Below are 27618 nucleotides of genomic sequence, written 5' to 3'. Positions count from 1 at the left end.
CCCCCTCCACTACACTTGAGAGCATGTGTCAGTAATTTCTATTCCACTACATATTAGATCTGGACGGAAAAGTAAAAAGTACTTTCTTTATGGTTTGAGACCTGAACTGGTGGATACTTTATTTATTTTTATAGCACATTTAATTTTAGTTAACGTCCAAAGCCTGAGAAAACCAAAAACACAAATACACAAAAACAATTCCAAAAATTAAGAAATCAATTGAATTACTTGAAATCAGCTAAATTCATTATCAAAATCACTACATTTGATTCTTTAATAGTTCTAAAAATCTCTGCAAAATACTTTTACTTTTTATTTTTAAAGTACATTTTTAAACTGGTTCTTCAGTAGATTATCTGAAGTAGCTTTTTTCATGTGATAGTTTACATTTACTTGAGTAATCTTTTGCCCCTGTATCTAAATCTGTACAAAACTGAGTACCTTCATCCACCACTGATCATGACTATTGTATAATTTAGACAAAGTTTAAATATAAAGATCTTAGCTATGTTTTAATAAAAGTAGCAGTCTAACCTGGCAAATGCCCTTTAAGCCTCATCATCATTGAGAAGGTTCATGATTCAGCAGATTCTGTTTGTTAAAACTGGGTTGGTTTACAATGGAAGAAAGATCATCTCATGTAAAATCAGTGGTATTGTATGTATGTCAGATGCCCTTTCTTTCATAAAAATACTGGTTGAAGTAGTTGTTTACTTTCATTTTTGTAAATTATGTCAGAGCTCTACTTCCTTCTTTACGCTCACTTTTGCTACATTGACTGTCACTGATATGTTCCACCAACTCGATACTGAATTTTCCTAAATCCTTTCCTTAATCAGTGGTATTGTATGTATGTCAGATGCCCTTTCTTTCATAAAAATACTGGTTGAAGTAGTTGTTTACTTTCATTTTAGTAAATTATGTCAGAGCTCTACTTCCTTCTTTACGCTCACTTTTGCCACATTGACTGTCACTGATATGTTCCGCCAACTCGATACTGAATTTTCCTAAATCCTTTCCTTATCACAACAATCTTTCATTGCTGACATATTTCACATCGACATTCTTACACTGGCACACTTACCTCCTTGAAATATGCAGCAGGTTTTCTAAATAGAAGATCAAGCTAACTGTGAAAGAACAATGCCATTTATTATGCATAATCAATATTTTATTATTATTTAAAACAATAAGCATTTTTTTAAAGGATGAAATCATTCTGTTACACAAAACAAAAACAACATAAATATCATGTATAATAATCAATGACACAACAATCAGATTAGATACAAAAAGTTGAAGAAAAATGTCCTATTATCCTGCATTCTGATCTATATTATAACGTTGTTTCATCATCACAAACATACTTGGAGTTGTATTTTTCATTCACATGTTTCAACACATACTTTACATAGTGTTCTTCTCTCAAACAGAAAACACTCTGTTCCACCTTGTGAGGTCATGAGGTAATACAGGAAGTGCTCCACTGTGTTTTTAAATTCCATACACCTTCACTAAAATCATTTGCAGAATTTCAGCTCTGCAATTGCCAAATTCTACTGAAAAAATGGTAAAAGGAGCTGTTAACTTGAAAACTACTGCTTCATGACATCACAAGGTGGAACAAAGCATTTTGAGTTTTGGAGATGCACAGTAGACAAGCTAACAATGAAGTGTTACTCAAACATGTGTAAATGAAATAAAACATAACTCCAGGTCTGTTTTTGAGGAGGTAACAACATTCTAACAATAAAGCTGACAAGAGTACATTTTGTGTAATATGGGTTGTTTAATGTTTTCTCCGGTCCGGCCTCAGGAGCGGACTGGGCCCTGAGCTAGACTTCAGGTCAGAGCTGAACAAGTCCACGATTAGTCCTGGTTTAGTCCTGCTTCAGTCCTGGTTTAGTCCTGCTTCAGTCCTGGTTCAGTCCTGGTTTAGTCCTGAGTTTAGTCCTGATTCAGTCCTGATTCAGTCCTGATTTTAGTCCTGATTCAGTCCTGGTTCAGTCAGTCTGGGTTCAGAACACAACGTTTAGTATCATAGGCCTACAAAAATAATATCTTACCTATGAAATGCAAATTTAAAATAAGCCTAAATGCGAAAAATATTTACATAAACAAATCCGTAATTCTCGCTCCTTTTCGGCACTTGCTTACATTTTAATTTCTTGTACCATTTTAAAGTAGGATTTGTTTAGTAATTTTTTACCATTATAATTATAATTTCCAACGAACGCAAAAAATATATTTATGGCTTGTAAGCACATTAGATTAACGGGATTTTTCTGTTAAGATTTCGAGTCTGTAAACATTAATCTGTTGTTTTATTATATTCGTCCATTTTTCTTTATAGTCTAGAGTTCATATGTGCTTTGGTTATTTTGTTTTGTTTTTTAGGCTGATGCTGAGGAGATTCGGAGAAAGGTCATGATTCCAAAAGGAGTCCTTGGTGTAATTATTACCAACTTTGATGGATAGAAAAAGTAAAGACTAATCAGAATCATGATTAGGGTATGAAGTGGTTTTAGTAGGCTAGTATGTTTTAATAGTTTCAGCCGAGAAGAAGCAGTTTATGCATTTTTTTTTTTTTTACTCTTATTGATTTGTTTAACCAGAAATTGCCATCAGGAGCACAATGGATGATGCCACCACACAGCTGTATGGGCATAATTCACCCGCTGCTGGTCTTGGCAAAGGCAACCTTAGAAAATATAGGTCTTATTTCACAAGCAATGTCCCGTTCAAATAGGAAGTTTTGGTTTTAACAGGGGAATAATATTTAATACATATGGGAGAGCAGCTAAAACTAATATTGTTATTATGAGCGCAGGGGGTGGCTCAAGTTGGACAGGATAGCTCTTATTTTTGCCATAGACCTCTGTTCCACCACCTTCTCCACAGAGTCCAGGCCCAGCCCAACCAGTAGACTTTAAGTCCAACCACAGCCTCAGCTTTCCTTAAAAGCCAATACAGCATTTCCTTGTGCCCCAGCACACATGAAGTAGCAGCTTGAAGCAGATGTTGAAAGAAGTTCAAACCACTCTCACTTTCAGTTACTTTCTAGTAGAGAAAGTAACTTCCAGTCATACAAATGCATGCCAATAAGTATTCTTACTGTCACAGGGTTTGTTGTGGTTGTTGTTTATATACTTTTATCACAGCCAAAATGTAATTTCCTTGTGGAAAAACTTGGGAAAACTCCTCAAAATGGTAATGTAATTCGGTAAATGTTAATTTAACTACTACCTTCCTCTAACTTGATTTCAATCTTTACAGTTCTTTAATAACATTTTCTTTTTCAACTTTTTAGTGGAACTGCACAGACCTCAGCTGAGCTTGAGCACAGCCTCCAGATGCTGTGGCTTCACGCAGAGAAACAGCACTAGGGAACACTTAAATATTAGAGCAGTGGCCTACACTAGAAGTATATATGTATATATAGCAATTAGAATTGACCAAAACAAAAACAATCACCAATAGTCACTAATAATGAAATAATCATTTTAGAAATTCACAACACACATGAACACATGAATATAACATACTTCTTCTTTCATATAAGGACTACTTTATTATTGCCATTTAAAACACATCAAATTGAAAAATTTCAAACCAAGGATGTACATATCTTTTCATCATCAAAAAGGTTATGATGAAGTAAAAAAAAAAAAATTAAACTATGTAAAATACTGTGTTAGTGTATTGATTCAGGAAACATTTTGAGTATTGCTGCACAATAACATCGCAAGTCCAATTAATGATTTCCACCCACCTAAGATGAACAGTAAATTGTATTGATTTCAGTTGTTTTTGAACTGCTATAAATAGGAAAAACTACAAGATATTAATGTTTTGTATTTTGTTGCACGCCCACACACACTACAGTGAGTACTTATAAGCACAAAATCCAGACAAAGCTGTGGGTGGTGCCAATTCTATTAATCACTTTAGCCAAACCCAGAAACAGGAAACAAAGCTCAGTGAAACTCTCTAAAAGCCCCAACATTTTAAAACACTAGAGATTGTGAGATATAGCCATAAAAAAATAAATAAAAATAAATCACAAGTAACCATGTTTAGTTTTTAATAAATGCAAAACAGTCCATTATGTGTTTCAAGGAACAGGCAATCAAGTAAAATAATACAAACCAACCAAGATGAGGTACAGAAATGATGAAACTTGTAACAAAACAGAAACTGGTGTGGTAGAACAGGTTTATGATGTTACATTCGTTTATGTGCCGAAGTGACATTCTAGGTAAATATTTTACAATTTGAGGCATCATTGAAGACATTACATTTGAGTGCATGCATGTATTTTTGGTATTCCCAATTGGACAAACTGTTAAGACATAGCGCATACCGGACAATAATAGACATTATGACAAAGACAAAAAAGCAAACGTTCATAATAATTTCTTCAGAAAACAAAACACTGACACACGCACAGTTGAGAACAGATAGTTGCATGCCATAACTATTGTGTAACTGTATTACTCATTCAGGAATTGTAAGGCAAGTGATGAAGGGTGTTGTTTGCATTGCTGTAATTTAATGACATCTTCAGTGTTTCATAAATAAAAGACTTTTTTTTAAAGATTGTGTCAATATGGGAATTTTCATCTTAAGGCATTTCTGCTTTAGTATCATAAATCTCTACCAAATATTACTCTTACTGGACTAAAAAGCAAGGCAGACAGTGTAAATGACAAGTATAAAGCAGCAGTGGGATGCTCCAGCTTTGCCCATGTGCAAGAGGATTAAGTAACCATGTGTTGAAAGTAACAGTGTATTTTCAACCTGAATATTGACCAAGAATGTTTTTCTAAACAGTATATAATAATTATATCATCACTATTATGGGATATGTTAAAGGGTTTGGGAATGTTACAAGGCTGTAAAGCTGTTTCTTATTGCCATTTAACATCTTGTGTGCAAAATGCAGTACAACAAATATTTTGTTCTTACATGTTTCTTTTGTTCAAGGTGATGTGTAATGCATTTTTAAATTGATACTTTACTGGACATAGTTGCTGTGAAAAGATCGCTTGGAGCACAGCTAACTTACTTTTGTCATGCTGCATGTGATTACAGAGCAGAGTGTTGCAATAGTCCCTGCTATACTCAAAGCTTGTGTCTACAGTGGAGATAATAGAAACATTGACGTTACTGATTGACTACTTGTATGTGTTACTGGAAATTGTAATATGAATCGTAGACATAACAGCTTTGTTATTGCAGTTAAGATTATAAAAGCCAATAAAAGAATGAAGTAAAGATAGAAACAAGAATATGCCCTTCTGGCAGCAGACAACTTCAGCAGGTTTAAGACATCAAAAAAAAGTGCTATATGGTAATTAAAAAAAAAACAATTATCTTTCACTAACAATAAATACAGGGAATAAATAAAGCATTAACATAGTACATGTAAAAATGGAAAAGGAATGCAAAAGTGAAATTTTTTCAGTACAAATGGGAATGATGTCACTATTATAACAACTATAGCCAGAGTTGCTCAATCAGAAGGAATGCCGGTGAACTGTGGGGGATATAAGAGAATTGAAAAAGCCATGGCTTTAGTTGTGCCGACACATATTTGTTGGTGTCAGAGACAGTTTCTTAGGTGAGCAATTCAAGGTACGTCCAAGGCACTTTTCCTTTCTGATTTCCCCTCTCTCCAATTAGCCAGTCTGAATCCATCCCTGGTACCGTGTAAACTGTGATAAGCTGCAATAAACAAGACAAAACCATTTCAAAATGCAGGCAGTGGAATTAGCTTTCACTGATTTGGAAAAAGAAAGATGTCGTCTGTTAATTGCAATTCCAAGGCGAGGGAGGCTTCAGAGCTCACTCACAGCCTTCATTCCTCACTGTGCTATGGACAGAGGTGCCACAAAACATTTCAGACCACAGCACATTTTTTTCCTCATGATAAAGTTGAACCCATGTTTTACATTGTAAGTCAATGTAAGACATGCAAATACAGTGTCATGTTTATCAGAGCTACAGAACATGCAACCTGTGTTACTAGCGCCCGGCATTATAAGAGCAGAGGGAGGGCTGTAGTTGCAGCAAGGGAAAATGTGTTATAGAAAGTTTGTGCAAATTTCTAATTTTATGAGAATTCTCACAAAAAAGTGGTTAGTGCAGAATGCTGTCTGGACCCAATCTGCCTTCTGCAGGTGACATAAATATTGGTGGAGACTGTCCCAGTCATACGTAAAGTTATGCCAGTGGTTAACCTGAAAGCAACTGTGTTCTGACAAACTCATTCTCTATATTTCTGTTCTTTCATCATCCTCCCATTGCCCAAAAACACTGCTGCAAATGAATAAAGGAACTTCTGTGTTAAAAACATCATGCATCTTCTCTTCATCTCACAGGCTACTACAATTTAATCTACAACAATTATTATTGTTAATTAAGTATTCTTATATTAATCAGCACGTATTTTAATAGGTATGTAATGCTAGGTGCTGTTAACTCACCTCATCAGCTAGTAATGACAGTTCACTTGAGTCGGCAGCATCGTAGTCATACAGAACTTTGGCCTTGCGGGTTCCCGTAGCCGGCGCCTGCACTTCTTCGATCTTAAGTGTATCTGTTTCTATAGGGCTCTTCTCACCATCTTCAGCTGAACCTCCAGCTCCCATACAGTGAATGGAGTTTATGGCAAAGGCATTAGGAAGTCTGTAAACATAATCAGGCATCAATTAATACTACTCGAAAAAATGGAAAACACACTGAATAAGTGGAAATTTGGTTCCCAGAACTTTCTGTCTATCCAGACTTGATAGTGAGGATATTTCATGAAGCGAGCTAAAGCCAAAGCCTGGCTTATGTGAGCAATCCAAGCTCATCAAATCCTCAGTTCCGTTCCATCAAAGTGACTAACCAGAATTGGCACTGAGCTGCAGTAGAAACAAGCATGCAGGTATAAACCTGGTCGGGACCACGCTAACGGTCAAGATTATTTTAGCTTTGTCTCCAAGAATATCTACAGAAACAGAGAAACATTTACGCACACGTTTAACGTGTGTGTGTAAATGCATGACATGACAATTCTTGCGTTTAAAAAGTCTGTGGATGCTGTACGATAAGGGTCATTATAATTATCTCACCCATGCACAGTTTCTATCAGGAAGTATTAAAATAAATTTCCCTTTAGAATATTTTTTAATCAATAAAAATATTTTAACATAAATAAATTTTATATTTTCTATAAGTCTTGGTGTGAGGGGCAGTGCTTTTGCACACAGATGCTGATTTGGCTGCACACACTCCTTCAGCACCTCTGTCCCACTTCTTTCCCTCCTCTCTCGCTCCCTGTCAAACTGCATCCACATTAGCTCAGATGTGACTGGCCAATTCTCATTTCTTAACAGATCTACTTTCACACACAGGGATGCCACAAAAGAGAAAGGTAAGGTATCAGAAATTCTTTGCATTAACTAGGCTATGCACTACATAGTCAGCCTTCTCTCTATCCATGGAGCAACTGGGAGAGAATGGAGTAGATGCCTCTTTCCTCTTGGTTCTCTTAAAAGTTTTGTCTTCCAAATTAGACAAGATCTCTCTGCCTTCTAGCTCCCCTCCCATTTAATTTGACCATAAAAAACATCATAGATGATGAACACTTTAGATCAGGCATGTCCAAACTATGGCCCAGGGGCCAAATGCGGCCCTCAGACTTCCAGGTGCATTGGCCCAAATTACCTTGCATCAATTAAAAAAATTTTTTTTACTGCAAGTTTTTTGAAATTCTACCTTGATAAAGCCAATATTTCATATTTAGTGTTTGGTTTTAAGGATCTTGGCATGAATAAAGACTGATGGCTCATTCTAATGTGTTAAACATGCACATATTTCAGTTATTCCCTGTACTGAGCATCAGTCTACGACTCTTGATCGGCCCTCTGCTTCGTCTGTGTTTAGATATGTGGCCCTTGATGAAAAAAGTTGGGACACCCCTGCTTTAGACTAAAACCACCTAATTTAAAATTAACAACAAATCCAAAGCAAGAACACACACAGCTCTTACACACCCTTCTTCACTGGGAAATCATAAGACAGGAAAAAGATCAATCATTGTCACCATTATGAACGTTCAGTCGAAGTACTAAAGCATATCATTTCTTCAACACATAGCAACTGGATGAATCTAAACAGGAAATAATTAACCCAACAATACTTAAGTCACGGCACGTGTAACTCTTACTTTCCCAGTTCTTTTTGGAGTTCTTGCATATGGAGATGACACTGCTTATAGTAAACTGCTTGGGCCTCCACAAACTCATTCAGACAGCGCAAATGATTTACCTATAAAATACAAACAAACAAGAAAAGGTAAGGTATGTAGTCTGCACTCTTGGCAAGAAAAACTACAATCACAATTGAAACTTTTTTTTTCTCATTCTCTGTATATGGACAGGCCTCATGTGAAAAGCTCAGAATCTCCAGAATTCACTCACTGAGCTGCAGAGTCTCTACTTGCACTAGTAGAAATAAATACATCTGTACAGGCATCAGTGACACTGATGGAATATGGTGAAATGCTTTGCCCAAGAACACTAAGGCACTTTTTTTTTTGATGCTTCTTCTTACATGCGTACTGCTGATTCCCTCCAGCAGCAATCGAGTAACTTCAGCTTGTCGGTCGAACTCTGTCTGGGCCACTCTCAACTCCTGTTCAGCCTGAGAAATGGAAGCAGTTTGGGCAATTGTGATTTACAGACTTCTTCATTTGTGTTCATTTTAGTTCAAGTTTAAATTTATTTACTTCCACTCTAGTGTACATCTAGGTTTTCATAATGGCCTTTTGCAATATATTGCTAGAGTTTACAGAATATGAGGAGGCAAACACTGAAGCATATTCATTGCAGACAATATGACTTGATAGTAAGTTGAGGGTTCAAAGCCAGGCCAAGCTGAAATATTCAAAAGGCCACTCCACCATTATTCAGTCCATAGTCCAAACATATCTTTATATGAATGTACAGAGACAACTGTTGATTGGCTACTGGTGCACACCAAACCACACTGGAATGGAGCATTTGTTAAAAGTTTGTACGTGTTTTATGTAATGTTATCAGTGACCCTGGCTTGGCTATACTTAGCTGTGCATAGTGTTTGGACTGCAAAATAAATCCTGTACCATTTATTTATGGCAGTCAGTATAGAAAATATATATGGATATAATGTACCAATGTTTACAATCATCTCTCCTTTACTCACCTTCTCAACTTCTTCAGTCCAGAGCTGTCCAAGAACAAAACAAGAGAAAATGTGAGGGTTTCTGGCACAGCACACACAGAAGACACAATGTTTTTGGTTGATTTATATATGTTTGAATTGGAGCATGGCGATATGACTATAATATCATACCACAGTATTGAAAAAGCGGGACAGTATCACCTTGAACATAATCTACAAGAAAATATTCCCATAAACCTTTATTTTGTTGTTAAATCAGCATCATTATAATTTGAATAAACAATTTGCCTAGTCCACAAAATCTGAAAACATAAGAGCTGCTGCAGAAAAGTTAGGGCCTGGCTCCACTGCATGCGTATTTCGCCCTACGCACATCTAAAAACTGCAACTTTTGGATGCGTAACTTTTAGAATGCATGGAAAGTGAATGAGGGCGGCTCCACTGCACACGCTAGACGCGCGTATGGAGCAGTGAGTCTTGTACGCGTAGATTTCAGAAAATAGGATCCATCCTATTTTTTGACGCTCTACATGAGCGTAGACGCGTATCCCCATCAAAATACACAGAGAGCATGTCAGTCCTGAATGAAAATGAAGCAGGGCTTCAAATATTGTATTTGATGTCTTAAATGCGAAACCAAACATCCCCGTTAATATCAGTTTGGGTCGTCTCCTTATGCTTTTATAAACCAGTTGTGATTAAAAAACTGCAGTGTTAGCTGAGCCGTCAGTGTGTGCGTTGTCTGTGTGGCCATGGTGCTTGTTTCTTGCATCACCCGAAAGAGGAAAAAAACTTCCTCAGTGTGTTATTTAATCTATTTTTCACACTGTGTATGTGCTATTTAAGGAAAAATCTGAATTTAACGCACATTTGCCTTAATTAGATGGACAGGCAATAATACTGCTTATCTATTAGAGAGCGGTATGACAATATTAAAAATGGATATCACCCAACTTTTGAATAATCCTGTATTGTCCATTTGCACCAATCTCAAACATGTAAGGTTAATAAAAAAATAAATAAAAAAACATGTCCATGGGAACTGCTTGCTATGGTCAAACGTATGAAGAGGTCCCACTTATTTAGAACCTGTAGAATGTCAAAAATGTCAAATGTAGCTATATAATTTTTTTCTTTTTTATTCCTTCATCAGGGTGAGAACAGTTTTGTGAGCTGAAGATTTTATCTCTGGCCTTTGCTATGCTAAGATAATGAAAATATGCTGTGTCTCCAAATGAAAGCATGTCACAATTTAAGGCGATTTCCTCCATAATTATTATTATCGTTTGCCTGTAAAAATGTGTACTTTTTGTAAAAATGTTATAAAAAACTACCATTTGTACTTTTTGTATTTGTACTCCATGCATAATGAGGACATAATAATAGTAATAGTCTTCTAGTTCAAACAAATCCATTGTTAATTTACAGTTGTTATACTTATGTCATAATTTCAGAAGGTGATGCAACATGTGAATAAAACACTTCGATGAACTACTCCTTACTCATTGTTTTGTGTAAGGATAGAATGAAACATATTTCATCACCGTGTCAACCTTACTTTGGCATAGGTTCAAAGTCAACTCTTACTACTGCCGCCCCACGTGGTAACCTGTGACTCATTTACACTGGCAAGGAGGAAGAAACTGTCACTGAAAATGACTCATGTTCATGTTTATTTATATGCTAAACAGACTGCAGTAGTATCTCTGTTTTTAACTTTCTCTTATTAAAAGGTGCACTGCGCAACTTTACTGTTTTTTTAAAAAAAGCTGAATGGAGCAAATTTTTTACTTGAACAAGCAGTGGTGGGTGTACTCCCTTTACGTTGTGACTGGGGTTGCCTCTACCCAGATCTGACCTGTAACTTGGTCTGATTTTGTCTCCATGAAGGTAGAAAGGTTTAATGCCATACTGTGAAACATTCCCAATAAAGCAATAAGATTGCCATGAAGAAAAGCAATTGATAGACCCTCCACCAAAAAAGTTACACAATGCACCTTAACTTTAGGTCAGCAGATATATAAAAACACACTCTAAGAAATAAACTGGCTTTATATTGTTTTAAATTGTTGAGTTAAATGGCCCATATTAGGCTATTTTCTGATCTCTGTTATAATGTTGTTCCTTATCCTATCACGCAGGTTCCGCCTTGTGATGACATGTTGTAATACTAGTACAAATGCCCCACTATGTGTTTAAAGTACATAAACCACCACTAAAATCATCTGGATGATTTCAGCCCTGGAATTGCACATCTACTGAACTAAAGGTAAAACTTTTAATTGTTAACTGGAAAACTACTGCTTCAGGACATGACATGATGAAACAGAGCATTTTGAGCTTTGGAGATGTAGACAAACTAATGATAAATGAATGATAATGAACACCTCATCCCCCTTGAGTTCTTACCGCTGAGGCACTTGCAGACAGCACATAGTTGCGTGGTCTGGTCTCCTGGAAGTCTGGAGCCTACAACAAAACCAGGTTATTTCAGAAATGAAACAAAACAAAACAGAACATTTTCAGAAAAAGTCTCAACTTCTCTATTCCTTTCTTTTACTTAAAATCAAATCAGTGCAATGGATCCATGTTAACTCATGCACACACATCCATACGCAATCAACCAAACATTACAATTTAAGACCATTTAATCAGACCATGTATGCATTGAGAGTAGAATAGACTACCAATTTCTCTAAAAAAAAAAGTTAGCATGACTATATTTTATAAAAAAATTCTAGTGTTTTCATTTTGGTGAAGTTAGTTTTCCTTCCTGGGAAGATATGGCACACATATACTTCTATGTATGTCATATCTGTTGCCGGACACAGGCCTCCTGGAATACCAATGTATGGTATGGTATCGTAATGGGACATGCTTTCTAAATTTCTTTACAACCTCATATAAAAATATGTTACTGTTCCACCACATCAGGTAATAACTAGAAAAATATATTACTGGTATCTGTGAAATGCACTTTAACCTCATCTATTTCATGGATATTGTTTGGCCCCAACTTAAAATGATAATGTAAATGTCCAAAATATCAGCTATTTTGATGTTTTAAATTATGCTAGTTACTACATTCTATTTTTTGTACTTATTACTACATTTTCATTTAACTTCATCAAACTTCACAAGGCTCTTATCCGTCCCAGAATCAAACCCAGGGCCTTCTTGCTGTAAACGTGAGCGCTAACTGCTTTGCCATCGTGCTGCCCATTCTGTCCACAGCAGTTGAGTATTTGTCTTGTTGTCATTTTGGTGTTGTTTTTTTGTTTTGTTTTTTTTTTGCAATTTTGTCCATTTAAAAAAAATTCAACAGTATTCCTAATATGGCGCCTAGCTCCAAATTCATTCCACTTCATTTGACTGTGGAATGAACTTGTGCTGTGGGTGATGTCACACTCCTCTTCTTTATGGTATTAATTGGTGTCAGTCTATGGTATCAACGTTAGTCATAGGAACTCTCATTGACCATCTTATTATTGTAATATTGTAACAAGCTTGAAGTGAAAGTATCACAGTACAATTTACAATGTCTTTGTAAAGTGGCCTTCCTCAAAATATTGCTCATACTGGTGATTAGGTGGTGATTAAATCCTGTTTAGACTAATGTCTGTAATCACTGTGAGTCAGGCATATGTAGGTCATGCAGGTTTTTACATGTCATGCCAAAAGCTGAATAACATCAGAAAATTTGTAATGTCTGATATGTTCCTTTGGTGAGACACTGTCACTGTCTAACCACTAGTCTAGACTCTAGAGTCTACACAGGGGTGGGCAAACTTTTGGCTCGCAGGCCACATAGGGTCCTAAAATTTGCCTGAAGGGCCGGACAGAACACAGGACATGATGTGTTAAGAGCTCAGCTGCCTTATATTCGTATTTACGCTTATGTAGGAAGTGCACTACGCGCTACAACCTTGCCACGAAAGATTCAGAACACATGAAAAATTTACAGATCTGTTCCACTGCATACCACAGACGAAGTCAAATTGTGAGCAATTAGATTTTACTGAGAAACAGAACACACACCACAAATTCACATGCATACACACCTACGTGTGAGAACAACAAGACTCTTAAAACGATCCATGCATTAAGACTTATGACACAACATCTATAAAGTTTTGTTTTTGATTTTTACCAACTCAAACTGGAAGCACTGCAGTCTTATATCTTGAACACCACTACTTCACTCATGGTCCAAATAACTCCTGTAAGAACACCTTCTCATAAAGCATTGCTGCCAACATAATACGCCGCACCTCAACGTATATATAGTGCGCCATCTACTGGGAAACGCCGGAAATGCATGAAAAATAAAACATCAACAAGGTTTATTATTGTAATTTATTCCAGTTCGGCGGGCCGGATTAAAAGGTTTAAAGGGCCGCAGAGTCCCCAGGCCGTAGTTTGCCCACCACCCACCCCTCTAGAGTCTAGACTAGACGACAATGTTACAAGCAATGAGCAATATGGCAGTTACCAATATAACAGCTACAATAATAATAATGTCTATCTTAGCAGAGCTGTTGTATGTCAGTTGATGAGTTAGTCTCTCATCATTTCAAAATTGTATGCACTTTCAACGATGAAAATTCATGTCCTGTCACGATAATTATTATATCGTTCAATATATGAAAGCTGGAACAATATATTTTTGGGCTCAATATTTATCATAGGTACAATTTCTATGCAATAGTGGTGAGATTTTTGCCATTTTTATGTAATACGATATGATCTGAGCTATAGAGGGTTGAATAACTAACTTCTGTGGCTAATTTGTGGTACTGTATTTATATACAGTATATTTTTTATTTGGTTTACTGGGGTTATCCTGCTTCGTATCAGGGGCATAAAGTAGTTTCAACATTATTATCTTAGCAGGTCTCTGTAGCAGTATAATTGGTAGAATAATTGCTTCAAAATTTGTTATCATGACAGGCCTACTTACAAAGCTGGTAGAATAATCACATCACTTACTTTCATGAAATTGCAATAATGTATTTATATGGCTAAATATATGTGGAAATACAATATGCATATAATAAAATGGAAAGAATGAACACAAAGAAGGACATGTTAAGGCTGGGCAATAACATTTGTAAACTATAACGATTGCATCGTCAGCCACAATAGACAAGTTATTTCTAAATACTGGATAATTTTATTATTTAAAGGTGCATTATGTAACTTTTCTGGTAGAGGCCCACCAACTGCTTGTCTCCACAAGGATGCGTCCTGCGCGGGAGACCCGCACCCACCCACACCCATGCAGTACTGCACCACACCGGCCAATTAACCCGTGACTATATCAAAGTTAAATCCGCAACCACCCGGACCAGTTACCATTTGCCTTGTTTTTATGTGGTGGCAAATCCAGACCCTCTGTCGATGACGCATTATGGGTTCACTTAAATAGTATGAACATGGGTTGTTCAACCATAAGCACTTTGGTTCCCAGTGTAACTGATACGGAAACAGACATCAGCCTGCCTGTAAACAGCTACTGTGAGTAGGGTGATTCTCCAAAGACCTGACCTGTAACTTGGCTCAGTTATGTCATGTCACCTGCTTGGCCCCATGGAGATGACCAGTTTGGCTGTGCCTCCACCAGAAGAGTATAAAATTATAAATTTAAATTATGATTTATGTGTCCCAGCCATAACAAGACTGATATGAAGAAAATGAAATCTCTGAATATTACTCATACTTACTTCTCCTTCACACTGGAGATATGAAGGTTTAGGGTAAACAAATAGTCAGCCTGTTAGTCATATTAAGGAGACACTCTTCATTTTATTTGTCTTTGTAAATAAACATGAACACATACCGTGGCTTTGGCTTCAGCAAATTTGGCTCTTTTTAAACGGGCTTTACAGGAATCCAAGTCTAGACGTAGGTTCTCCAAAAGACGCCTCTCTTTCTGGAACAGGAAACAACAATCACCTGATCAGCAGTTGTAGTTTGGCTGACCTCTAGTGGATAACTAACCGAAGCTCACACATGTGCTGACACAGCTGCACTAGCTCCTGGTTAGTTACACATACAGTCTATGGTTACACAATAGGCTCTGTGCACAATAGCACATGGCAACCACATTGTTAGCATCACTGCTTTCTGCCCAATTGTGTATCTATGAGGTTTGTGTTGAGTTGTGCTAAAATGAATAAATATTTAATGATAAAGTCTTGAACTGTTTGAAAGTACACAGATAAAATGCATACTTGAGGGGAGAACACTTCTGTGTTTAGAGAGAGATGATTGTGACCCAATGCTAACGCTGATACTAATGCTAATTTGGAGGCATAACAAATATTAAAACAACACCACAAACTCAAGTATGTAACACATAAAAAGTTGGGTAGTCTAGACTTTAATAAATTTTGGTTGTTCATTTTATATTTTTACAATTTTAATAAAACTGACTGTTAGCTTTAAAACACAGTGAGTTAGCTAGCATAAGCCAATTATGTTTTGATCTATGTGAAGAGTCTTTGAATCTCATAAATCTTGGTATACAAGTGTTATAATAAAGAATTAAATGGAATGGTCTCTCCAAAACATAGTGCTCTGATGACCTCCTGGATGTGAACAGTTTAAAAGAATCTGTTCCCTACACCCTCTGTTTTGTATCAAGTCTGATTAAACATGAGCATGCAGTTAATTTTTTGTTGTTGTTTTTTTGTGATGAATGTGAAATGTGTGATATGTTTTTCATTTATTTTTTCCAATACGGACAGACCATGCATGCACTGAAAAATGTGTATTCTGGATCCCAGGCAATCAAATCCCATTCCTTTCCCCAATGGTCAGTGAAGGAGTAAATTAAGTTTTGTATCACCGTGACACACATTGGGGTATATTGTCAAAAGCCACAGGGCTAAACCATGGATCTATAATAAAAACTGGACAAGGCATTCCCACTCTGTCCTGGCTCGAAACCAACTAGAGGCCACTTCATAAGTACTGCAGTTCCCGGGAACTTGAGCCCAGAAAGAATTCTCCCCTAGAAGCACAATAATATTTTTGGCAATTCAAACTGCCCGTGTTTGGTTGACAGGGCATCGACAACTTTCAAAAAGGTCGGATTTTGTAGGGATTCTTTAACTATTTTTAAATTTAAAACTCCTCAAAGTGCCTAAAAGTTTGCTTTGTAAGACTTAGAATAGCCCTGCTCTGAGCCCACACTAGCTCCACTCTAGCAACTCTCACTCCGATTGGTCCAAACACTCCACACCGTGCACGTTACAGATGTTACACAGGTGGGAGGCACTAGCCTGTATTACAGAAGTAAATGGGCTGCTTTGGATACGTGACCAAGAGCATGTATCTTGTGATTCATTCCATATATTTTGGCAGTTGTGAGGTCCCATTACTTACTGAGATAGTTCGCCAGTCACCCTCAAGGAAATTTCGAAGAGGGTTCAGAAAACTTATGGAGGCCGTTTGGAGGAACTCTCTCTCTGCAGCACCCAGACGTCTCTCACATTCCCCAACTTTAATCAGCGTACTACCTATTAACAGAAATCATATAACACCACTGACTATAAGGCATAAAGCAGAACAGTTTGAAAGGTGGAAAAGTTAGTTTAAAAGGTGCACTATGTAACTTTTTGGTTTGAGGTCTGTCACTTTGCTTGCTTGTTTCTATGGATATATTACCGCTCTTCCTGGAATGTTCCACAGTATGATATTAAACAGCTCTACCTTACATTTATTCAATTACAGGTTGTTTTACTCCTCAAAAATACCTACAAAAACAGGCATTCCGACTGTCAGCAGGGCTGCCTCTCCACAGAGCTGACCTGTAACTTGGTCTGGTTTGGTCTCCATGAAGATAGAAAGGTTTAATGCCATACTGTTCCAAACAAAGCAATATCATCTCCATGGATAAGCAGATATTGGGCCCCCCCACCAGCCAGCAAAGTTACTCAATGCACCTTTAATTATCTAACTGGATTTTTTCTGTCATCAATCAGTGTTCTTGTCCAGGAGAATGATCACTTAAAAAGGTGTATTGTGTAATTTCTGTGCTTCTGCCACCTGTTTGTCTCTCCATGCTTTGCCTGGAATGGTCTATATAATATATTATTATATGGTATATATAATATATCTCTTTCCATAGATCCTTAAAAGGTGCACTGTGTAATTTTTTGGTTGGGGGTTTGTCACTTGCTTGTTTCTATGGATATGTCATTGCTCTGCCAGGAATGTTCCACAGCATAACATTAAACAGCTCTACCAAACATTTATTAAATTAAATTAGAGGTACCTAAAAAAAAACAGGCACTCTTACTGTAAGCATGGTTACCTCTCCGTAGATCTGATCTGGAACTTGATCTGGTTTAATCTTCATGAAGATAGAAACGTTTAATGCCACATTGTGAAACAGTTCAGACAAAGCAATAACATCTGCATAGAGAAAAGCATTTGATGGGCCCTCCGCCAGAAAAGTTACACAATGCACCTTTAATGCCACATCCACACACAACCTGTCAAATCACATCAAAAGCCCCGCGATGGACTCTTGAAAATTTGAGATGAGGGCATCTTTGTTGTGTGAATGCCAGCGCACAAACATATGGTGCACGCTATTACATTGACACTGCTGAAGCTGATTACATTTTCTTTTTATGGAGCAGAGATGTGGGTGCGGTCAAGCGGTAACGGAGGGAAACAGGGGCAGATTTTTTTACATTCAAATAGCTCTTATTCAGAAACTAGAGGGACTATTAAAATAAGTAAGGTATCAGAATGTAGGAATGAGTTAGCACTCCAACAGGGTAAAGTTAACCCTGCAATATTCTTTCAAGTTGTTGACAAAAAATTTTAAAACTCATGTCGGTAACGGAGGGAATGAAATATGCAGCACTTTTTGGGCAATAAATACAAACAGCGATAACTAGCTGTTCTCACTTACATATCCTTAACAAACTGGTTTGAATATTTGTTTAATATAGTTTTCTACCATATGGTACAAGATTAGGTTGAAAAACCTCTTACTTTTTGAGTAATGAGATTTTTTATTAAGAAAGGTCATGGTAACGGAGGGAAAAGTAACGGACGGAAAATTGTGCAAGCAAGTAGAAGGTGCATGATTTTGTATAATTTGTCAGCTTTTTTCTTCCGAATGCTTTAATATTACTTCAAAATGAAAGGAAACTAGTCCTTCCAAGCAAATTTTTATCATTTTAAATACATTTTTTTTGAAAAATCATGTCCCTTCATCAACAGTTCAAAGATCGAATAACACAAGATATAATGAAATACATCAATTTATTTACATGATTTGCAGGTCTTTGAAATTTGGGAAATAATTTTTGTTCCACGTTGCATACATGTTATGTTTAAAACGTATGTAACTTTAGACCCAAAAATGGTACAGAAAAAGGTAAACAGTTTCATAAACTAGAGTACATATGCTATCTGTTGAATACATTTTTATATCAGATGCATTAACTTGAATTTTTGGCCTTGCTGTATACTTCTGCTTGACCGGGCCCAGGTGTGTTCCCTGCTGCAAATGATTATCATACTCTTATTGTACGTCTACTGATTTGAGGATAAAATTAAAAGTAAAAATATTTTAAGTTATATTTTAAAAAGTTGTGGTATGACAGAAGTATGGACATTAACTTCGACTTTGTTTATAAATGGAAAATACAAAACAAGAAAACCACTGTAAATAAAAAATGCATTTAAAGGCACATAAACTATGGTCCTACGGCCTCACAGAGAGCCAGGCGCTGTAATGCCACACAGGGCCATGCAGTCAGATTTGTTTTTGTTTTTTTTCAGTGAAACTAAGGGCACTATTTAGCCTACAAATAAAATCATGCTCAGCAAAATGCTCAGCCGACAAGCCTACGTAGACAAATACAAAAAAACATGATACAAAACTGTAAACAGCAACTTCACAAACCAAATGTGATGTGCACAAGTTTCATTAGAGAGATGGATGCAGATTGTGTTATGAAACTTTTTAAAACATGTTAAAACGTGGTGATCTAAGTATATTATATGTTAGCACCCCATAAGTAAACAAACAAAGTAAACTTGAACATTCAAGGCAAAGAAAGCAATAACATCTCCATGGAGAGAAGCCGGTAGGGTACTCATATAGATCCATCGGTGTACCCTCCAACAGAAAAGTTACACACTGTATCTTTAGAAAGCAATGCAAATATTCACAGCTACACATAGAAACATGAGCTGTAATACCCAGCACAGACATGGTATTTAGTTATTTTCTAATTATTTTTAATTTTAATCACATATTATTAGGGCCCGACTGCTATGGATTTTGCGGCCGATATGATACAGATAAAATGGGCGTTGGAGGTGCCGATACCTGATAGTAAAGTCAATATATTTAGTGATGTAAAAATCTTCAATTGATTATAAAACTTAGGTCTGGCTCTCCTGGATTTTATATTGGGTTTGCTACATTTATTGTTAGTCTGCCAGTAGGTCAGCCTAATGGCATTTTTCATTCACACCTCTGTTCACAAATCATTTACAGATCAGTGCAAGTCTAGTAAAGTGTGTACAGCCACTATACTCACTCATGTACATTAGAACAATGGTAGAGAAAACAGGCTGTTTATGTGTGGTAGTACACAGCAGCTAATCGCTAACCAATGAGAAAGAACCAAAAATAGCTTCAAAAACTGACACATTTGTAACACTCACCGCTCATACAGGCACCTCTCAGATCACAAGCCTTTTAATCCTGACTCAAAACAATTGTCCATAAAAATAATATAATCCAGCATGTTGACAGCTGCTGCGTCTGTCCTCTGTCTATCGGACAGTCCTCTCTGCTCCACACTCGCACTTTGACAAAAACAAGCAGTAGTTTTGTTTCTGGCATAAACTATGCTGAAGTTCAAACAAAACGGACTCCAGGCACTCCAAAGAAGTAAAAATCGAACACAAGGAAAAATAGAGTTAAAAGGCTGAAGTTCACTTTTATTTACAATCAGTATAGTGGATCAGACACAAGAGCATTTAAAGCCAGCGCCTCAGTGTTATGCACATGGATCTATGGCTATGTACGAGTGTAAACAAGGGCATGTGGGTTATGTGACTCTGGGGGTGCATTCACTGGCAGTACGGTGTCACAGACACAGACAAATGATTCTGCAGATAAATATTGATGTGGCGCCACATACTAGGACACTTATCTGTCTGTAAATTGGATTAAATTGACATAATATAGAGAGTCTAAGCTTTATAATGAGGCATAACATTCCCATGTGGACTATCGGCCCATATTAGCCAACCGATACATTGGTCGGGCCCTACATATTATGAATCAAATTTACACCCCCACTCAGCTGGGCTCTTGTGTTTGTCCTAATCAGTGGTGGAGGGTAATGAAGTACAAAAGTAACGATACAATATTATATATAAACTATACTACAAAAAAAAAAAAAAAAAAAAAAAATTATAATAATATATATATATATATATATATATATATGTACTTTACTTAAGGACATTTTTCAGTGGATACTTTTTTATTTACTTCATTACATTTGAGAGCATATCTGTACTTTCTACTCCACTAAATTTTGAATCTGGACATAAAAGTAAAAAGTGCTTTTCTTTATGGTTTGAGACCTGCTGAAATGACAGATTATTTTTATATCACATTTAATTTGAGCTTCCATCCCAAGAAATGAATTGAATCACTTAAAATCTGCTAAATTCTTTGTCATCTTTGTCATCCTTTAATTGTTCTAAAAATCTCTGCAAATACTTTTTACTCTTTAAGTACATTTTTAAATAGGTACTATATACTTTTACTTTTTCATGTGATACTTTTATTTGAGTTACCTTTTGCCCATGTATCTGTACTTTTACTTAAGTAAAAAAAATCGAATACTTCATCCACCACTGGTCCTAATTAGTCATAGTAAAATTTGAAAGCTACTTCTTACTTTCTGCCAAGTCGTATCCAATGAGGATTAGTCATAATTATGAGCAATAATTTCAATCAAAAGGCATGGCTGTTTGTTTCTTTTCTTTTTCCATGTAAGTAAGTCATTTTTCCAAATAACAGTCCACTGTAGATGTGCTTAAGTTCTTGAGAAACATAGTTTTAATTAAAAAAAAAGTCCGGACCACCCCTGCTCCTCCAGAACCAGAGCCCAGACCCACACCCCACTCCACCAGAACCAGAGCCCAGACTTTGATTGCCAAATCTGGACTTATCCTGAAATCCTGAGCTGAAATTAGCTCCATCTCCAGTTTAAGCAGAACCTGGTTAATGCAGCCAGGGAATGAAGTTGCATTAAGTTCTGATGTACGTAACAGTAAAGCTGTAACTTGGGAGATAGAGCGAGAGACGGGGTTGAGGAGAGAGAGACAGATGTAATGAGGGAGTGCACAGCCAGAACCCACAGAAAATCAGTTCATCCTCAAAGTCCAAACCAGAGTTTATCTGTGCGTAAAAGTTGCACTGCCGCACAGCCACATGTGCAAGATAATTTGAATGAAATAACAGCCATAGGCTTTTATATGGTTTGCTCGTTTTTGAGAACAGCTTCCACAGAGGCATAGGAGGATATGGCCGGTAAAAGTCTTAACGGAACTACCAAAGTCACGTTTTAAACTGTATCAGACAGAGACAGGTGTTCTAACACCGGTGTGTGAGTGCACGTGGTGAAACTTTTGACTAAACCGCTTCTTTACGTTCTTGGAGACAAAGTTAAAATAATACTTACAGCTAAGCCTGGTTAGCTTGTTACTACAGCCACTCAGCGCCTGGGAAAAGCGTGGATTGCCCAATTCCCGATTACAAAATTTACTACTATAAGGTTTAAGCCATGTAATAATGCTACAAGGTAATTTCCATTCGTAGTCCATGGGCAGAGGCAAAGTGACAGCAAGTAGCAGCAGGTACTTCATAAAACTGCCCATGTAACATTTAAAATACAGCTAAAAAACAAACACCAATAACCAGTCACCAGAGAGAAACAGATCATCAACACTCCAAGAATTTACATTATTCCTGCTGACTCCCTTTAAGCTGAAGTGGCTTAAACATTGACGTTAAAATGTTCCAGAATGTTACACTCCGTCACAGATATAGGTGGGGAGTTTCAGGTCCCTGCTGCTTTGACAGAGAAACAGTTCTGTCCAAACATGGTGGACCTAAAGTTCACAGAACAGTGTCATCTAGAGGAGGCTCTGGTCCAGAATTTTGTTTCTTCACACAATTTCACAAACACTTTTAGGGGTATGGGTGCCTGGTTGTGAAAAATCTTCTACATAATACCTTGAGTGCTTGTTTTCAGAGTTTGTTACCAGTGGCCATGTTGTAATGCAGTAAGTAAAATATGAAAATATAATTGAATACATAAACATTCACACTTGGTTCCTTGGCTTTACATGCGTCAATGAGCCAATACACAAATACATACACCGCACTAATTCATTTAACAACAAGGCAGGTGATCACATGCCACGACTGCACTCTGAACAAATGTATGACACAAACAGCCCTCATGCTTAACATAGTCATACATGTGTCCAAACAAAGCAGTGTCTTGTCTGTAAAACAGATGAGCTGAAGAAACATTGTGCAGCATGAAACTTATATCAACCCAAAAACAAATCCAGTCTCCAGTGTGGGACCTTTACAGTGTTTAAGAGTCAAGGTGTTGTGCATAATAATAAATCCACATCTAGTCACAGTCTGCTGGGTGCACGTAAAGTGGAAGCCAAACTGATAACATGAACCAAACTCCACAGACATCCTCCTTCTCAGTCACGATAAAAGCATAATTCCCAAATGAAGTGTAGTAACTATATCCAAGTGGAGTGTGTGTGTGTAAAAATGCAGTCAAAAAGATAATTTGAACCAAACATCACCATAATTTTTCCTCGTAAGTCCTGGTACAAGCAGAATTCCCAAATGTATATCCAGTGTAGAGTGCATTTGCATAAAGATGCATCCAAATGAGACCGCATTAAGTTTAACCTAAAATGGAGCCTTGTGGCACCCCCACTGAGTTATCTACAAAGGACAACATAGTACCCTTAATTCTTATACAGTGTTTTCGTTCTTGCAAATAGGTTCCAAACCATTGCAATACAATTCTGATGTTATGGTTTACTATGTCAAACATTTTAACATAAATCTGGTCTGTATTTATAGATTTTAAAAGCTTAATAACAGCATTGACAATTAATGGTATGTCGGTATCAGCTCAAAAGAAAAAGAAGAGAAAAAATCCATATGGGACCATCCCTTGTGAGACAGAACACTCTCTAGCACAAATACTCACCATAAGGACTGCCAGCTCCAAACTCGCGGGCAGCGTCCTCCATGTACTGACCCAGGAGCTCTGCGTTAGTGACTCTGCATGGAGCCTTCCTGTCCAACTTTTCATAGAGAAATTCTTCAATCCTGGCACCTGTACAAAAGCAGATGAAGATGTAGATTACATTTAAATGTTAAAAAATACACTAACCATGGCCTAAAATTAATGAATGACTGTAAAACTTTCATGGATCCCTCTAGTAGCTTACTGTGTTAAGACAGTTCTTGCTGTGAATTAGCATCACATTATGGTCTGAAATATCAAATAAGACCGCAACTTAACACACTTTTATCACAGCTGGTTTCATATGGCACACTTTTTTCAGATTGTTTTAGTTTTACCATCTCGTTCAATGTGCAAGTGACTGTTAGGGCTTTTATCAGTCTACACGGTCTACATGGTATGCAGCTGTTATCCAGCTTTGTGAATAATAAGGGCTATTGGAGCAGATAAGTGATGCTAATAATAGTTTGCTATAGTGCAGATGAAGTATGATGGAGGTCTAATGGTTTTCCAAAGCAAACAAAAGCAGAATAAAGAGCTATTATAAGGTCCAATAGAGGCATTGTAGTAAGGGTATACTAGATGCGCTATTCTATTCTTCACCACCACACAAATTACTGACTATTGATTTGTTTTTAAAATGTCATTATTGCTCCTCTCTTCTTCCATTATATTACAATTTAGAATAAGACTGACTTTTTAATTATGCCTCCATTTTCTATTAAGGGTTGCAGAGTAATATGTCTCAGAAGCTTAGACAGGTATATTTTGGACAGTAGGAGTCATAGGACATGATGGATCTCTATGCATATGCAATGTGAATAAATAAATAAAAATACTTCCAGTTTAATTAAGTTGCTCATGTTAAAAGGGCAAGACTTTGGACGCAAGAAAAACTCTTCATTTGGCACAAGCCTGGCCATTTGGTACAGCTGAGTCACTATCAGCTTTAACCAAAATAGCACTGACAACACCGCTGGTCAACACCAAGGTCAAACTACTAATGTGGTGGGGTTGATGTAGTGCATCAATTTGTGCCTCCATTTTTAAATAAACAGAAATGTATTGTTAATATATAGATAGTTTAATGTTGTTGTAATTGCTGTACAAATTATAGCTTTTTTAACAATGTGCAAGAAGTTCACTCACACGTCTGGTTTGGTTCTGATTTGGGCTTGCTTACTGCTGATGTAGACTTGGTTTGGTCCTGGTTTAGTCCAGGTGTAGATCTGCATTTAGACCCAGTTTAGTTGCACGTGGTGAGTGTGCAAGTATAAAAATTGTACTTGTGACTGAATCTGGAAAATGTGAAGGAATGGTAACAGCAAGCCTTGAACTTTGGAAAATTAAAGTCACGTTGCTCCAAATTATTCTGTGACTAAATAGGCAAAACAAGAAAAAAACTATGCCAACACAATTGTCTTGACAGTTTGCAATGTGGCTTAATAGCACACTGCCATCCAAGCCTTTTCAAAAACTGAGCGCTCCGATAGTTCATCTTATAGAAGATCTTATTCAAAGGTTACGAGAATGCATGTTTACATTTTTGCATTCACACAGCATGGTACTTCTGTTTGGGCAAATTTGCTAAACTTGTTCAAATGAGGAAAAAGTTCAGCACAGCAGTAGCACAGTGAAACACAGAGGTACAATACTTACCAGTGTGGTCGACTGTAGCATGGGGAATCAGAAAGTCACATGTTAGAGGGCCCTGTTAGTAATGCTTTCAATTACTACGTGAGCTGTACTTTTTTGGTACATTTTCCATTACTAGGATTTTCGCTAATATCCTCGAGTCTATTACCATGTGTCAGAGAAGTCAAGCATTTGTCCCCCCCCAAAAAAGTTCCAATTCCAAAAGCTAAAATAGTTACAGCCTATTATTCTTATTTCTTGAATTGTAAACATTTTTGGACAAATACCAATCAGAATTTTCAATATTTTTTCCATAAACAGTTGTTTTTCAGTTTTATGTATTTTAGCATATCTCTAGTGAGGCATTTGAGGCAGTTCTGAAATATTGATGATCACCTATGACATAGTAAATTTATTCAGTAAATTTGGTTTTGATTTTAATATCTTAATGAGTGATGATCTTGTTAACGTGTGCCCTCTACAAAATATATTAGGGCTTTTAAGATGGCCTATCACTAATCATTTGGCAGTTAAAGGAGATAAACTGATCTGTGTTCATACTTGGGTTTGGTTGCAGCAGGATTTCAGTCTGTCTGTAGATCTTCTCGGTCCAATTTTTGGTGCAGTCGGCGCGGCTCATCAGGTTTTCAAAGTGAGCATCCAACTCGGTCCTCTCCGCCTGGCCCAGCTTCTCCTCTGTGTACTGTGCAGGAGAGGTTAGCAAATCAGTGAGATGGGGGAATTAAATATTAATATTTAGGGGCTATTAGAATATTTACTTTATTTTAATTTGTCTGGTGGGCAATATTGAAAAAAAAATCTAATGAAAATGTTGATATTTTTGGAATGATTACAATAATAGCGTCATATTTTTACAATCCATCAAGCAAGTGCTAAAAATATGCATTAGGGATGCAGTTCTGATATCGATACTTTGGCCTTAAGTATCCGATATTAACAGATATCAGTTTCCAGGGATGATAAATTACACTTATATCCTTAAAACACAGTGAAATTATTACACAAGAGATCCAGTTGTGTTATGCAAATGTTTATTATCCTTCAAATGACTACTGAAGAACTTAAAATGAATAAAAGTTTAAACATTATGAGACGTTCTGGGCCTGTAAATAGTCTTAGGCCCAACCAGGATATTAATTTATATTATGGAACCGATACACGGCCCATAAAATTTTTCATTATCAGCACTGATATTCAATACCAGAATCACCACCGGTGCATCCCTAATAAGTTGTTGGTATATAAAAGTGAAAACCTTTCATACCTTTGGGAAATGAGATGACACTAAACCAGTACCCAAGGAGCTTTTGCGAGGTTGCCAGGTTGTGCACTTTGCAGCACAAACATGTGCTCATCCTCATCCAGAGTTTAGGATATCTGTTATTATCTAAACACCAAGTAATTGTTGGGTAGAAAATAACAGTGACAGAGAGATTTCTTAGAATTCTTAGTGTATGTATAATATTTTGTATTAGTACAGAGTATAATATTCTATACTAAATAATATATGTTAGTACATAGCATTGTATTCAGCCAGTTAAATTCTCACTTATTATATCAGATAATTTTTGTTACAACCATATTACAACCCGATCAAGTCACCCCGCTGGAGACAAAACTGACATTTGCTTGGCATGCATTATTCAGTAGTGGATTTATTAAATATTCATAAAACAACATATTCCATTTGAGTTTGGCTAGAAGTGTGGAGCCTAACATATGACGATAGATGTTAACAGAGAGATAACATTAAAAAAAAATGTCATAAGGGCTGACTTAACACTGGTTTGACAGGCTCCATTGACTGCAGCCTAGTTTCAAAACAAGGAGGAAGATCGTATCCTCTTAAAAAGAAACAGCAAATAATCTTGTTGCTGAAACGCACAGAACGAAACTAATAATTGTTGTTTCATATAGCATTCGGGCATTTAGCGTAAACGCAAAATTTCGTGCTTGGTTCCAGCCAAATGTAGCTACAATTGATCAACTAGCTGCAGCTGCTAATGCGAAAAGCTAATGACATCACATGAGCTCCCCATCTAATATTTAATCACAAACGCAGCCAATTTTGGACTATTTTCTCTTGTCCAATGCAGTGAATGCCATACTTGATCACTACGGCTTTGTTTTGGTATAGAGAAAATAGTAAATAAAACGTATTAACACTAAGTACCGCAGTAGGAGCAAACCTGCTATTTTAAATGAATGTAAAACGCACATTTCTGATCGGCTAAGAATTGATTTTACCTGGACCGCTCGTGTGAAAAATAGTCCAGCCCCAGAGGCCAGTTTTTTCACGTTAAAGTCCATTTTGTAGAGTCTGTTGCTGGTAATGTTCACGAAGGGCTGCAGACTCCTCCTGACTCCTGCTGACTGACGCAAGGCACGCACAAATCACGTGAAC

General features: G+C 36.9%; 1 protein-coding gene across 1 annotated transcript; it reads right to left on the bottom strand.

Moving 5' to 3' along the window:
* Positions 1-4067: 4067 nt before the first annotated feature.
* On the bottom strand, positions 4068-27618 carry sh3glb2a (SH3-domain GRB2-like endophilin B2a). The gene is made up of 11 exons (XM_020928320.2): positions 27462-27618; positions 25755-25896; positions 23520-23648; positions 16603-16736; positions 15053-15145; positions 11623-11682; positions 9235-9258; positions 8605-8694; positions 8219-8319; positions 6489-6690; positions 4068-5727 (listed from the first exon to the last, which is right to left on the bottom strand). Exons 1-11 carry the CDS (start codon positions 27522-27524, stop codon positions 5620-5622), a joined length of 1146 nt encoding a protein of 381 aa, XP_020783979.1. The 5' UTR covers positions 27525-27618; the 3' UTR covers positions 4068-5619.

This window comes from Boleophthalmus pectinirostris, unplaced genomic scaffold, assembly GCF_026225935.1.
Source record: "Boleophthalmus pectinirostris isolate CB_2022bp ecotype Guang Dong unplaced genomic scaffold, ASM2622593v1 HiC_scaffold_4, whole genome shotgun sequence".
Classification (NCBI taxonomy): Eukaryota; Metazoa; Chordata; class Actinopteri; order Gobiiformes; family Gobiidae; genus Boleophthalmus; species Boleophthalmus pectinirostris.
Note: the sequence above shows the minus strand (reverse complement) of the source record. Positions and strands in the feature narration are given on the sequence as shown.